The sequence below is a fragment of the Populus euphratica genome, unplaced genomic scaffold, assembly GCF_000495115.2.
Source record: "Populus euphratica unplaced genomic scaffold, PopEup_1.0 scaffold8.1, whole genome shotgun sequence".
Classification (NCBI taxonomy): Eukaryota; Viridiplantae; Streptophyta; class Magnoliopsida; order Malpighiales; family Salicaceae; genus Populus; species Populus euphratica.
Genome location: NW_011499855.1, coordinates 2,904,014 through 2,915,883, shown reverse-complemented (window position 1 = coordinate 2,915,883; position 11,870 = coordinate 2,904,014). Strand labels below are relative to the sequence as shown.

Below are 11,870 nucleotides of genomic sequence, written 5' to 3'. Positions count from 1 at the left end.
AGGGAAGAAAAATTACCTGAGTTTCTATAGCTGGGTTGTTTTTTTTTTTTTTCGTGGTTTAAAAAATTATATTTTACATTTTATAAGTTGTATAATATTTTATATTTATGCAGAAAAATCAATAAAAAAATTGAAATTATTTTAATTAATAACTAAAAAACCTTTATTACGTTAAAATATCAAAATTATCACTCTTTTTTAATTTGCTTAATCATAAAACCCTAGCCACGAATCTTCACCGTACTTTCCAAAATCTAGCCACCCGAATCCAATAAAAAAATCATAATCATCATCATCATCATCATCTATCTATCTAAGATTTTGTTCCATTACCTATAGAAACCATAGTAATTGCTTGTTGTTCCCCTTCAAAAGTCAAGAGTCTAAAGTTAAAGTGGCGTATGAATCTTCAATGAAGATCTCACCCATCGTGGGGATGGGCTGCTAACCCTGCTTTCGAGCCAATTGCTAGCCTTTTCTTCTCCGCGGTACCTTAGTGCGTCGAAGACAAAGAAATTGTTGCGGAGTCATTCAGAGTGAAAGAAGTGATGATGATAACCTCTAAAATAATAGAAAAGCAAAGAGAAGAGAAGTTGCTAGCACCAGTTAAGCCTTTTCACATGATAGCAGCAAACTCAACGGATTCAATGGTAGCCCATCTTTTGTCTTCGATAGTGGAAATAAGGAAATTCGAAACCCTCAATCACAGCTTATAAAAAATAAAAAATAAAAAGCCAGAACTGTTGAGTTAACTTCCCCAATGGTTTGAACCGGGAATTCACTCTAAGCATCTCTGTCTCCATTTGACTTTAATCATGAAGACGAGAGCAATGCAGCGTAAAAGGCGACATTAGCAGCGAGAGAAGTGACTGGCACTGCTGAATACCATGATAATAATCTTAAGAAAAAAAAAACCTAATTTGGTTAAATCGATTTGGGGTTTTTTTATTTTTGTGGAGAGAGAGGGGAGTGAAGGCGAGTGTTCTGGTATTTTCTTCAATATATAATATATTATGTATATAAGAACAGTAGCGCCATTTCATATAGTTTAATTAAAAAAATGGTAGGTTGATACATTCTAAAAATCAACAATGATAAGTTAATAATCTCTTCTAACAGATAACATACATACTATTTAAATAATATCTAAAACTAACCTAGATAATGAAATCTAAATTAAATAAGATTCTGAAATCCAATTAAAAAATAATCCAGAAATATCTAGAAAAATAAAGAATTAAAAATTGTTTTTGTTTTTATTAGAAAATTCGTTTTTTTGACTAGTCCAATTTATTTTTAAAAAAAAAAAACACTACTAGACGTTTCACATCAGTAGCAGAGCATACCGCGTAGCATTTGATAAAGTTTCAATCCGTCAGGACTCGGTTTGATAGAGACGGAGAGGCCTGGCCATGGACCCATCCTAATTCCAACAAGGAGCTTTAAAGTTTCTTATTCTATGATGCCCATCTTCGGCCTTCCATTATCACCAGAAAACGGGGATGCACAATCTTGCCTGATCGGACAGCATGGCGGCCCCATTGTCCAGCGAGCACAGGCAATCCACGCAAACTATTCTATGGTCCTAACTTTAAAGGTTGCGTGCTTTACTTTTGAATTGGCCTTGAGGAAACGACGCCTTCTCTGATGTGAAATCCTAGCAGTCAAGAAGTCACTCTCTCGACAGAGAAAGTGAAGCTTACAGATTAGACATTGCGTTTCAATGGAGTCAGATAAGTTAAAACGAACCCAGACTAACACATACAGATGGAGAACTCTTGGAAAGCAAGTTTTTACCAAGTGTTGAAAGAGAGCTAGTAATCGATACAACAACATTAATTTTCTACATAAAGTCTTTTGCGTTCATTCATGCAAGCCTAGAAAAATACAAGACCCATAGCTAGGGCAGAAAGAATGAGTAAAAATGATAATACTGAGAAAATAGTGTAAATTATATTTTAATATTAGTGTGTATATATAACTCTCACGTGTGTTAGTTTCTCTTAATATTTTTATATTAAGAATTTTGATTATTAAGCGACTATTAATTTAAATATTATTATTTTTATTTATTTAATAAAAATTAAATACAAAATATTATTGTTTATTGAAGTTTCAAGTTTAAAAAGTAAAAAAATATATTAAAAAATAATATAAATTATATCTTACAATTTTAACTACTTAATTCAGATTATTCTTTTGACAGACATGGCATTAAAGCTTCCCACCGGGAAATCCCACAGTACCGAAAAACATTAGAAGGAATTCATTTACAACGTCCATTTCTCTTGAGACCAAGCTATGATGCTATCAACCCTCTTTTAATCAAAAAGGAAAGGAGCACTTGGCGTTTTGAATAGGAGCGCAGAAAACAGATGATTGCTAAAGTCAATTGTTTTGCAGCAGAGCAATATATACTTCTCTACTTTCAAACTCCTGAAGGCATTGCACGCTAACCATACTGGTAGTAAAGTAGCAAAATAATAATAAAAATTGGTGCCGCAAAGCAAATCAGATAAACCTATTAAAATGCTGCATGACCACCAGCCAGACTACAATCGAAGCTCACGTCCATAAGCATGGCGTAGAATAGCAGGTGATTGTGTCAGTGTAGTCATCCTCTGTGCAAGCAATTATTGTTGCTTAAAATTTGGAGGTCTAAGTTGCTGATTTTCATAGTTTAACTGGTTTCAAAATTACATATTTGTGTCCATAAACTAACAAGAATATGAAATAAATGCACAATAAAATCTCATATCTTTATTTAACCAGGTCTTGAAATGAGATAGCCTGTATCAACCTCAACGAGTTTTGGTCTTTTTCTGGCCACGAGCTTGGACTGCCGAGCAAATCTTTTTCCAACAACGCATAGCAATGAGCGAGGGAATTACAACCCAGGAGGCATTTGCACCAATATAGTATACATAATAGTGGTATGGACTGGTAGCAAAATGATCACCTTCCAAGTAGGCAGTTAAGAAATACACAGCTGTTCCATAGAGCTGTCCCAAACAAACAGCAAACTGAAGTATGTAGCTGTACGATTTTCCAGAAGCAATAGCATACCTGCCAAGTATGTCAGCAAGCAACACTGTTAAGAATTAAGAGATTGAAGGTAGATAATATGGAGTCAACAGACACTTGAACAAAATAATTGAATCTTATTCAAGGTGCTGAGGAAAGTGAAATCATACACTGCCAGGAGGCTAGCTGGTCCCTCGAGAACAGCAGTCAATCCTTCAACAGTAACTGTTGCAGCATCCCTTGCTGCATATCTTGAATCACCTTTGCTATATTCTTTCCCTGCTCGAAAGATAATGAGAACTGTTATCTACCAAAGATTAAGAATTCCATTTCTCTCTCTCATGTAAAACAATTAAAGAGTCATTACACTGACATTCTCAACTGCAAATACTGCTTAATACCAGAGATGAAAAGAAAGTATATGAATAAAAGAGAAAACAAAGAGGTACTTACAAACTTCAGCCAGATAATTAGCAGTCTTGTCCTTGTAAAATTCTGGAGAGAAAGCAAAATAACCCTCGAGAATCAAGTGTGTGAGACCAGTGAAAGCCCACCAGCACATGAGCAACCTATTCATTTTCGTTATTTTACGAGACCTTCCTGGAATCGGAGAAATAGCCTATAGTAATTAATAACTCACAAAATGTTCAATTCTCTAGAAGTAACTTCATTAAATTAATAAAATAGAGAGTACAGGCTAGAACACAATAATCACAAAGGAGCAGGGCGCAAAACAAATATTGCAATAGAATCTAGTGTGGAAATATACTAGCAACCAAAAACTAACACGGGTCAAAGAAAATGTTGCATTTGTGAAAATTTGAAGCCGACAATGAAGCTTGAAAAGAACATCTAAACAAGAAATAGTTCACTTCCTTTCTTTGCTTGACTTGACCATATAGACCAGAATCCATGTAATAACTGTCAGTTATGATCACATGCCAGGACAATTAAGAACACTGTAGCGGATAACGTTCTAATCCATAAAGTTGTGAGAACCTGCTTTACACTTGCAGATCTTATTAGAAGAGGCCGCGTAGCTCTATTTCGAGGAGAGAAGAAAAACACAGAGTTCAAATCCTAATCTAATTCAAATGGTTACAGAACAAGAAAAAATAAAGACATTAATTGTCCACTGGGAAAGAATTGCAATTCCAAATCCAAAGTGAGAAAAAAGTTCGCCTCCTTTTTTCACCTTTTATTTTTCGTTCACTTTTTTTTTAGTTTCTTTTTAGTGCAATGTCTCTGCCAGAAGGGTAGCCCGACTAGGCAACAGCCATTAATGACTGGCTAGAGAGCTCTATGCATAAAATATTTAAGTGGGAAACTGACAGAGACTTCCCTGTAAGACCATCCACGGACAGAAACAGTTTAGCTTCTGTAGCCATTTAAGAATACTCTAAAAAGATCCAGTATCTAATCGAAGGTTGCAATTAAAGTGGGCCATACAAGGTTGTTTGCGCTTCAAAATCTATATTTACTGCAAATGCTATATAAATCAAAACTCGAACCAGCAAGATTCAGAAAAGGGAATATATGAATTTTCAATTCATTATAGTTAATGAAAACCCACTATCAGTCTTGGAACAAAGAAAGGCTTGATGAAATAAAAATAGTGGAAAGGGGGGCAAACCAGAGAGGATCCAGATGAGAGAGACGACAAGAAGGGAGGTGAGTAAATAGACACCGACAATGGTGGATTGAGTGAGGAAATTAGGAACATAGCCAGGCAGTTTCAGATCTCTTGGTGCGTATGGATGCGGCTGCCCCTCCATTTTCGCTTCTTTGCCTCAGCCTCTCTTGCAGTTCAGTTTGGTTAAGCTGAAGTCTTCTTAATTCCTGTGGTTTTGGAACTTCTATGAGGGTGTAACTTGTTTTTTGAATTTCTATTGGGTCGGATTGGATCGGATCCGAATCAGACGTCATGGCGTGTCCAACATGGAGTCTTAGGAGTGGGCGGGCAAGTTGCATTCCTGTCCCACTCTGTTTACCGTTTTCTCCATCTGACAAATGCTATACTTGCACTTCTAGTTTTATTAGGGTTTCTGTCTAACGTTATGTTATAGAACTTTTTTATGATACGTATGCTATAGAATCACTAATAATTTGAATAATAGAATCTAATATCAATTCATATTATTATTTTTAGTTTAATTATAAGAGAATTGTATGTAAAATACATGATTAATCTAAAAATTCAACACACAACAAATATACTTTAATAAAACGCTTATAATTTGGTTAAATAAAGTTATATTGTTGTTAAAAATTAATCTTTTATCTTTAAAGTTTCATTACTTATCTTATAGTGTAAATAAAATAATTATGATTACAATTAGCCTTGTGGGATTCTGACATGACATTGATTGAGTGCATTACTAAATAAGATCCACAAATTCTAAAAAATATAACTTGAAATCTCTCTATAATATAATTGAACTTAAATTCTAGAGTAGAAGAAAAACCAGAACGTAAACTTAAGAAAAGTAATCTAAAAAATTAAGGTGAACAAGAGTTTATGTATCACACTTTTCCTTTGGCTCCTTTTTTATAATGGGTTTTGAAGTTAAAATTGATATAGAATTAATTTGGTAATTACCACAATTAAATGCCACCATTTATTAGTATTAATTACTTACCATCAAGTAAAATTAACACGATAGTTTTTTGTTTTAAAATTTAACTTTCTTGCTTGAATAAAAAAATCTATACCGTTGTTTAAGTGTTTATTCAAACCATACAATGACAAGTTTACAAAAACAAATTATTTTTTTCTAGCAATAATTTTTTCAAAGTGTTTCTTGTGTATCTCTTTGTGAAAGTATTTATTTAAAAAGGTTCCTATTACAATTATTTGATGTATTGCAATCTTTTTTTTATTAACGTGGTTTTTTCTAGTCTAGCTTACATGCACTTTAATTAATTTTACAGGACCTAAAATTAACGACCATGCAAGTTTCAGTAGCCCTAAGACTTATAGAATTCAAATCGGTGACCTTTAAAAAATAAACCTAGAATTTAACTAGTTAAATTACAACCTTTAAGGCTGATGTACTGCAATCTTATTAATAATTATGGTGGCTATTAATGTTTGTACAAAATTTATTTTTGGTACAAAGTAGGGGATCAAAGTGAATTTTCATGGCAATTTCAGAATTGTCATAAAGTTTTTTACTTTTTTTTATTTTGTTCTTTTATCTTTGAATTTGGCCATTTCTTAACAAATTCACTTAAATCAGTAAATAATTTGGTCTTGTAAAGGAAAGTTAAAAAAAAAATTTGAGAAGGAAAAAAAGATATCACTGTATCAATCCATAATGCTATATATTTTAATACACAGTAATACTAAAATAAATATCTAATGCATTTTTGTGTTTTCTATAATTGATAAAACAAAATATATATCAATAAATATAAAATAAATAAATAAATTATTATTATTATTTTAAATAAACATCTTACTAGTCACAGTGGAATATGCGATTCCTCTCTGTTTTTTTTTTTAAATCATATTTTACAATTTTAAGAAAAATGATGCTAAAAGCATGTTAAATTTTAAGAAAAATTGAGAATCTAACATTCAAACAAACATAGACATCCTTGACGTTTAAAATTATTAGTACGAAGAACATAAGAAATATCCATACCATATGCCTTCCAAAAGTGTAGTTGTCTTGGGAAAGAATAAAAACCCCATGGGTGGTTTTTTATTATTATCTACATTGAATTTTTTTTAATCGGAAAAAATGTGTTTTTACTTTATTTTTATTTATTTATTTAGAAAGTTTTTAAAAATATAGAATCGATTGCTTTTTAAAATATTTTTTTTATAAATACATTTAAATAATTTTTTATTTTTTAAAAATTATTTTAACATCAACACATTAAAATAAAAAAATATTAATTTTAAAAAAAATATAAAAATAAACCGACTTAATAATGGTAGTAGTACACTTAAAAAACAAAAAATCTTTCTAAGCGGTTGGGGCTAGTCCCAACAATAACCTACATGATAAACAGTAGATCAAGCCTCTTATCTGGAAATATCCTGATGACTGCGAAGTACACATCACATTGCAACACTCAAGTCTAATTGTACATTTCCGAATACACAATTCCACCACTCATTGCTTTCCTCGTAAATAACATAAATTAACAAAATCTCACATCTCAACCATAGCTCGCACACATGCTTTTTTTTTTTTTTTAAAAAAAAAAAATTTATATTTTTAAATTTTTTAATGTATTAATATCAAAAATAAATTTAAATTTTTTATAATATTATTTTAATATATTTCTGAGCAAAAAATACTTTTAAAAACAATTCCTACCATGTTCTTAAGTAATATCTAACAAAAACTTTAAATCAAGTAAAATTATTATGCATGTCCATTTTAGTTCAATCATAGTTTTAAGATCCAGTCCAATTCAAGGTTCGGGTTTTGGGTTTTGACCGGGTCATCGAATTGGCCAGGTTAAATTTTATTTTTTTAAAAAAATAAAAACAACGTCATTTAATAAAAAAAATAAAAGTCAACAGGTTGACAACCGGTTCTTTCTGGGTCATATCGAGTTTTTTCTTTCTCTATTTTTTCTTCAATCAGGTCCGGTTTCAGCCCTGAGTCGGCCAGGTCCCGGGGCAATCCATCAGGTCGGGCCGAATTTTAAAACTATGAGTTCAATATATAATTTACTATGGACTTACATACAATAAAATTTTTCATTTTTAAAGACTTGGTGTGGGAGGTATTTTTGTCTTTTCATAGAAAAAATAAAAGCCTTTGACGTAGATATATTTTAATCTTTTATATAATCATTGGTAATTTAAAAATTGAACAATAATATATTATTTTTTTATTTTAATTGTATAGTAAAAAAAACTAATACACCTCCAAGATCAATAAAAATCAGACTCATTAACCAAAGATTTTTTAATATTTTACAAACCCTAATATTAAAAATATAAATTTTATAGGGTCACATGCACGTGCTTTATTTTTTTGCTAATATCTCTAACTAGTGTGAATATCTTATTCATCAATATTTTTATCAATAATAATATTATAATAATTGAATATTTTAACCAATAAACTATGACACTATTCTCAATATGAGCTACGCAAACAACATTTATAGATAATAAATTAGATGAACAAGTTCCCACAATTTTTTATGAATTCTCTTACACGTTGTTCCTTCCCTACCTAACTAATTCAAGCATAGATCGTCTCCGAACCATACAAGACACTTGTTTTGCAGGAGAAGAATAACCCAAATTATCCCCGTCCAATCTTAAGCCCAAACGCCGGCCCCAAACCTCTTTTAGTGCAGCCCATGAAAAGCCCATATTTCTCATTGAAAATTTCTCAACTTCATCAATAGGATGTCTTGGATATATTTTTATTAATGAAGGGGAGCTTAAATAACATTAATGTTCCTTTTTTAGGAAAAGGCACTGTAAAGTTTCTTATTTTATTCTGAAAGGTCTTGAGTTCGATTTTTATAAAAGAAGCTAGGATGTTCACTGTAAAGTTTCTTTCATGTGTCTTCTAGAAACCTTTTCAATTTGAGTAAATAGGCACGTAACGTAACTCCTGTTTGTCAAGTATATGCAATTTATTACTGACGCTCTTGATTTTGTGCGAGCGTTTGATATGAACAAGTGAAGTGTTCATGTGTTTTAAAAACATTTTTTTTAAATTTAATTTTTTAAATTTATTTTAAATTAATTTATTTTAATGTTTGTAAATTATTTTTATATGCTAATATTAAAAATAATTTTTATATGCTAATGTTAAAAATATATTTTTTTAAATTATTAATATATATTTTAAAAAAAAAAATTATTTAAAAAGTAACTATATTTACATCTACATTACCAAACAAATTTATATTATTATCATATAAAAAATTAGATTTTTATTTTTTCAAGAAAAAAATAATGTATAAACATTTTATGAAAATATAACTTATTGGTTAAATAATATTTTTTTTATTTTAAAATAATCTCGAATATACTTCAAGTAATTTAAATATATGCTTATATATATATATATATATCTTTTTTTTTTTTGTGTGCGCGTGGAAAAGCAGGTGTCCTCCATAGAAAAAGAAACACAGTTGGTAATAAAAAAAATTAACAGAGGCCAAGACAGGGAAACGAAAGATGAAAAGAACGTGCTGCTTTTGGAGCCAAAGATTCTCCAAAGACACGTCGGGAGCTGCAATTGCATCGCTGTCGTGTAATTACTTTTTGACTCCCTTTTCCCAGAGCTGTTCCCATGCCCACGGCAGTTATAATCCCTCTCTCTTATTCTTTTATTTCTGGGCTACGAAACAAAAATCCAAGGACTATAAAAATGATTTTTTTTTTAATTTTCTAAAGAAACACGATTCCATTTTTGCATAATTGTGGTTTTCGCAGAAGCAGTGGTAGCTGCAATGTGAAATTTATTTAGTTTGGCTAAATGTAGCATTGAAGAAAAAGAAAAGGAAAAAACCAAGATGAGCCTTATCTCATGATACAGCCACGTACTGTATTCGGAAAGAGATGAACAGGGGAGTGCATGGACAGAGTGGATGTCCTGTGATGCTGTCAAGTGGATCATGCAGATTCCATATTTTTAGCTGTAGAATACACAAGACGAAGCTTCTGCAGGGTAGAATGCAGCTTGGGGCCTTACTAGCTATTCTTTTTTCGTTTTTCGTTTTGAAGATTTAAACCCAAGTTGAGGAAACAACCAGAGCTTAATTTGATTATTGTTGGGGTAACCACGAGTAGGGAGGTAGCAGTACCACAAAGGTAGAGCTGGATTATTATTATTTTTATTTTTATTATACTCCATCGTTAAAACCGTCGATCCAAAAAGTTGTTTCTATTTTTTCCTTAAAGAAAAAATAGGCAATAAGGAATTGCCACGGAAGCAAAAGACACGGCTGTTCTTCTTCTCTCAGCTCTGTCTTTCCCTGGTTTTGCCTTTTCCTTCCCCCCCGTCGCCCTCTCTTTCACCTCCGATCGAGAGATTCTCTCCTCACCTCCTTCCAGGTAAAATAAGAGATTTCTTATCCAACGTTTACCTTGCCTCCCTTCTTTTGCATTTTGTCCTTGACATTTCGGTTTTTTTTCCTGCAGGATTGGGAAGTGGTGATAAATCCTTAGATCTCCTTGTCCATTGTAAATGAGGAGATCCGAGGGTGAGTGAAAAAGAAATATTTAGATGGGGGGTGGTGAGAAAATGCGAGGAGGTGAAAAGATGTACAACACGTCAACTCCAATGCCTACGCACCAACTTTCCGATTCTAATAGCGGAATTATGGGTAACCATAACGATAATAATGTTCGTAACCTTCGAGTCTATCAAACCTGGAAAGGCAGCAATGTAATACTTTCTTTTCAACTTGTTTCCCTTTCCCTTAAATTTCCCTTTTTATTTTCTTCTCTCTGTGTGTCTTCACGTGTTTGTTATTATCAGGTTTTATGTTGTCCTCTTTTGTTTTTGTTTTTGGCTCCTACCCAGCTTCCTTTCTTAGCTTCTTTCAAACTAATTTTTACTTTTCTGCCAACAGAATCAGTGAAAATAATTGCCCCCCAAGGTCTTTTTTTCTCCCTTTTCACATTGTTGTCTTCACCACCACCCCCGCAATTTAGTCTTGCTGCAGCTTAATGAATCTTTATGTAAATCTTAAACCCCATTCTAGTATTTAAATGTTGAGGTTAATGTTTCATACTAGAGGTCAAAATTGGGTTATGATCTCTTGTATTACTAATTATACTTCCTTTTGAACTGATAGATTCACGGAAAACATCAATGCCAAGAATATTGGAAGTCATATAGCATGTAAAATTTACTAATGTTTGCCAGCAGCTTCATAGGCAAGACTTAATATCCAACTATCCAAGTAAATCATCAATGCTCTAGTTATTACGAGTGCTATGCTTGCTCCTTCTGTTTTGTTGTCATTCGTCTATATTGTGCTTCCAAAAAGAAGAAATTTTAATTAATATATAATTGGTGTTGATCTACCGGGAAAAGCATTTTCCCGCAACTTCTGTTATTTGTCGTTCTGTGGATTTGTAGAACAACAGAATTACTAGAATGATCATTGTATTTGTTACATTTTGCACCTAACATCTTCTGTTTCAGCAGTTGAATCTTTCACAGTATGTATAATTATGGATCCTTCAATTTGTACTCTCTTTTTTGCATGGAGCGGTGTGTCATTTAATTCATGACTAGTTATGCATACAAAGTGTGCTGCTTCATGTTTGCCATTTACGGCTATGAAGCGTGTGAAATGTATAGATCATGGAATAAGCTAGCCAAGCAACTGACTCGATCATCTAATTCTTTTGCAGATATTCTGCTTTGGGGGTAGGCTTGTATTTGGTCCAGATGTCAGGTCGCTGTTTCTTACAATCTTTCTAATCATGATTCCAGTAATCTTATTCTGTGCTTTTGTTTCTCAAAGGCTCATTAACGACTTCCAACACCAGCTAGGCTATTATGTTGTAGTTATATGTGTCATCCTGACAGCACATGTGAGTTCCTCTTTTACTGATCTTCAACTAGAGATTTTTCAAGATATATTACCATCACTTCCTAGCGTTGACAAATTTATTTTGAACAAAATGAACCTAAATTCACCAATAAATATATAAAGAAAAAAAAAATATCATTTTTGATGTCCTAGTAGTTCCCTGTTTCTCCAAATGTATTCTGATAGATGATGGTGAAAAGTGAAGCAGATTAGAGTAAAACATAAACTGAAAAGAACTTGGAGCTTATCCGAATTAATTTTTTGGAATTAGTTATAGTTAAATTTGTTTATAGCTATTTTTTCCCCCC

General features: G+C 32.1%; 3 protein-coding genes across 3 annotated transcripts in view; 1 reads left to right on the top strand and 2 right to left on the bottom strand.

Moving 5' to 3' along the window:
• Positions 1-970, bottom strand: part of LOC105123120 (uncharacterized) — a 2,702-nt gene extending 1,732 nt beyond the window's left edge. The window contains exon 1 of the mRNA XM_011022617.1: positions 426-970. The gene's annotated coding sequence lies outside the window, so the exon portion shown is untranslated. The remainder of the gene's footprint in view (positions 1-425) is intronic.
• Positions 971-2,511: 1,541 nt separating this feature from the next.
• Positions 2,512-4,901, bottom strand: LOC105123119 (probable 3-beta-hydroxysteroid-Delta(8),Delta(7)-isomerase). Its single transcript, XM_011022616.1, has 4 exons — positions 4,658-4,901; positions 3,478-3,624; positions 3,195-3,303; positions 2,512-3,066 (listed from the first exon to the last, which is right to left on the bottom strand). The coding sequence occupies exons 1-4, from the start codon at positions 4,797-4,799 to the stop codon at positions 2,802-2,804; spliced, it is 663 nt and encodes a 220-aa protein (XP_011020918.1). The 5' UTR covers positions 4,800-4,901; the 3' UTR covers positions 2,512-2,801.
• Positions 4,902-9,354: 4,453 nt separating this feature from the next.
• The window catches only part of LOC105123116 (probable protein S-acyltransferase 7), a 5,904-nt gene continuing 3,388 nt past the window's right edge, over positions 9,355-11,870 (top strand). The window contains exons 1-3 of the mRNA XM_011022612.1: positions 9,355-10,069; positions 10,157-10,403; positions 11,381-11,563. Coding sequence (XP_011020914.1) covers positions 10,242-10,403; positions 11,381-11,563 — 345 coding nt within the window. The 5' untranslated portion in view covers positions 9,355-10,069; positions 10,157-10,241. The remainder of the gene's footprint in view (positions 10,070-10,156; positions 10,404-11,380; positions 11,564-11,870) is intronic.

Bases quoted from the DNA above. Each gene is read 5' to 3' on its own strand.
- LOC105123119 (XM_011022616.1), bottom strand. From the start codon at position 4,799: ATGGAGGGGCAGCCGCATCCATACGCACCAAGAGATCTGAAACTGCCT. The intron at 3,625-4,657 runs GTTTGCCCCCCT...CTCCGATTCCAG, and splicing joins TCTCATCTGGATCCTCTCTG to GAAGGTCTCGTAAAATAACG. The intron at 3,067-3,194 runs GTATGATTTCAC...CATACTTGGCAG, and splicing joins CCAGCTAGCCTCCTGGCAGT to GTATGCTATTGCTTCTGGAA.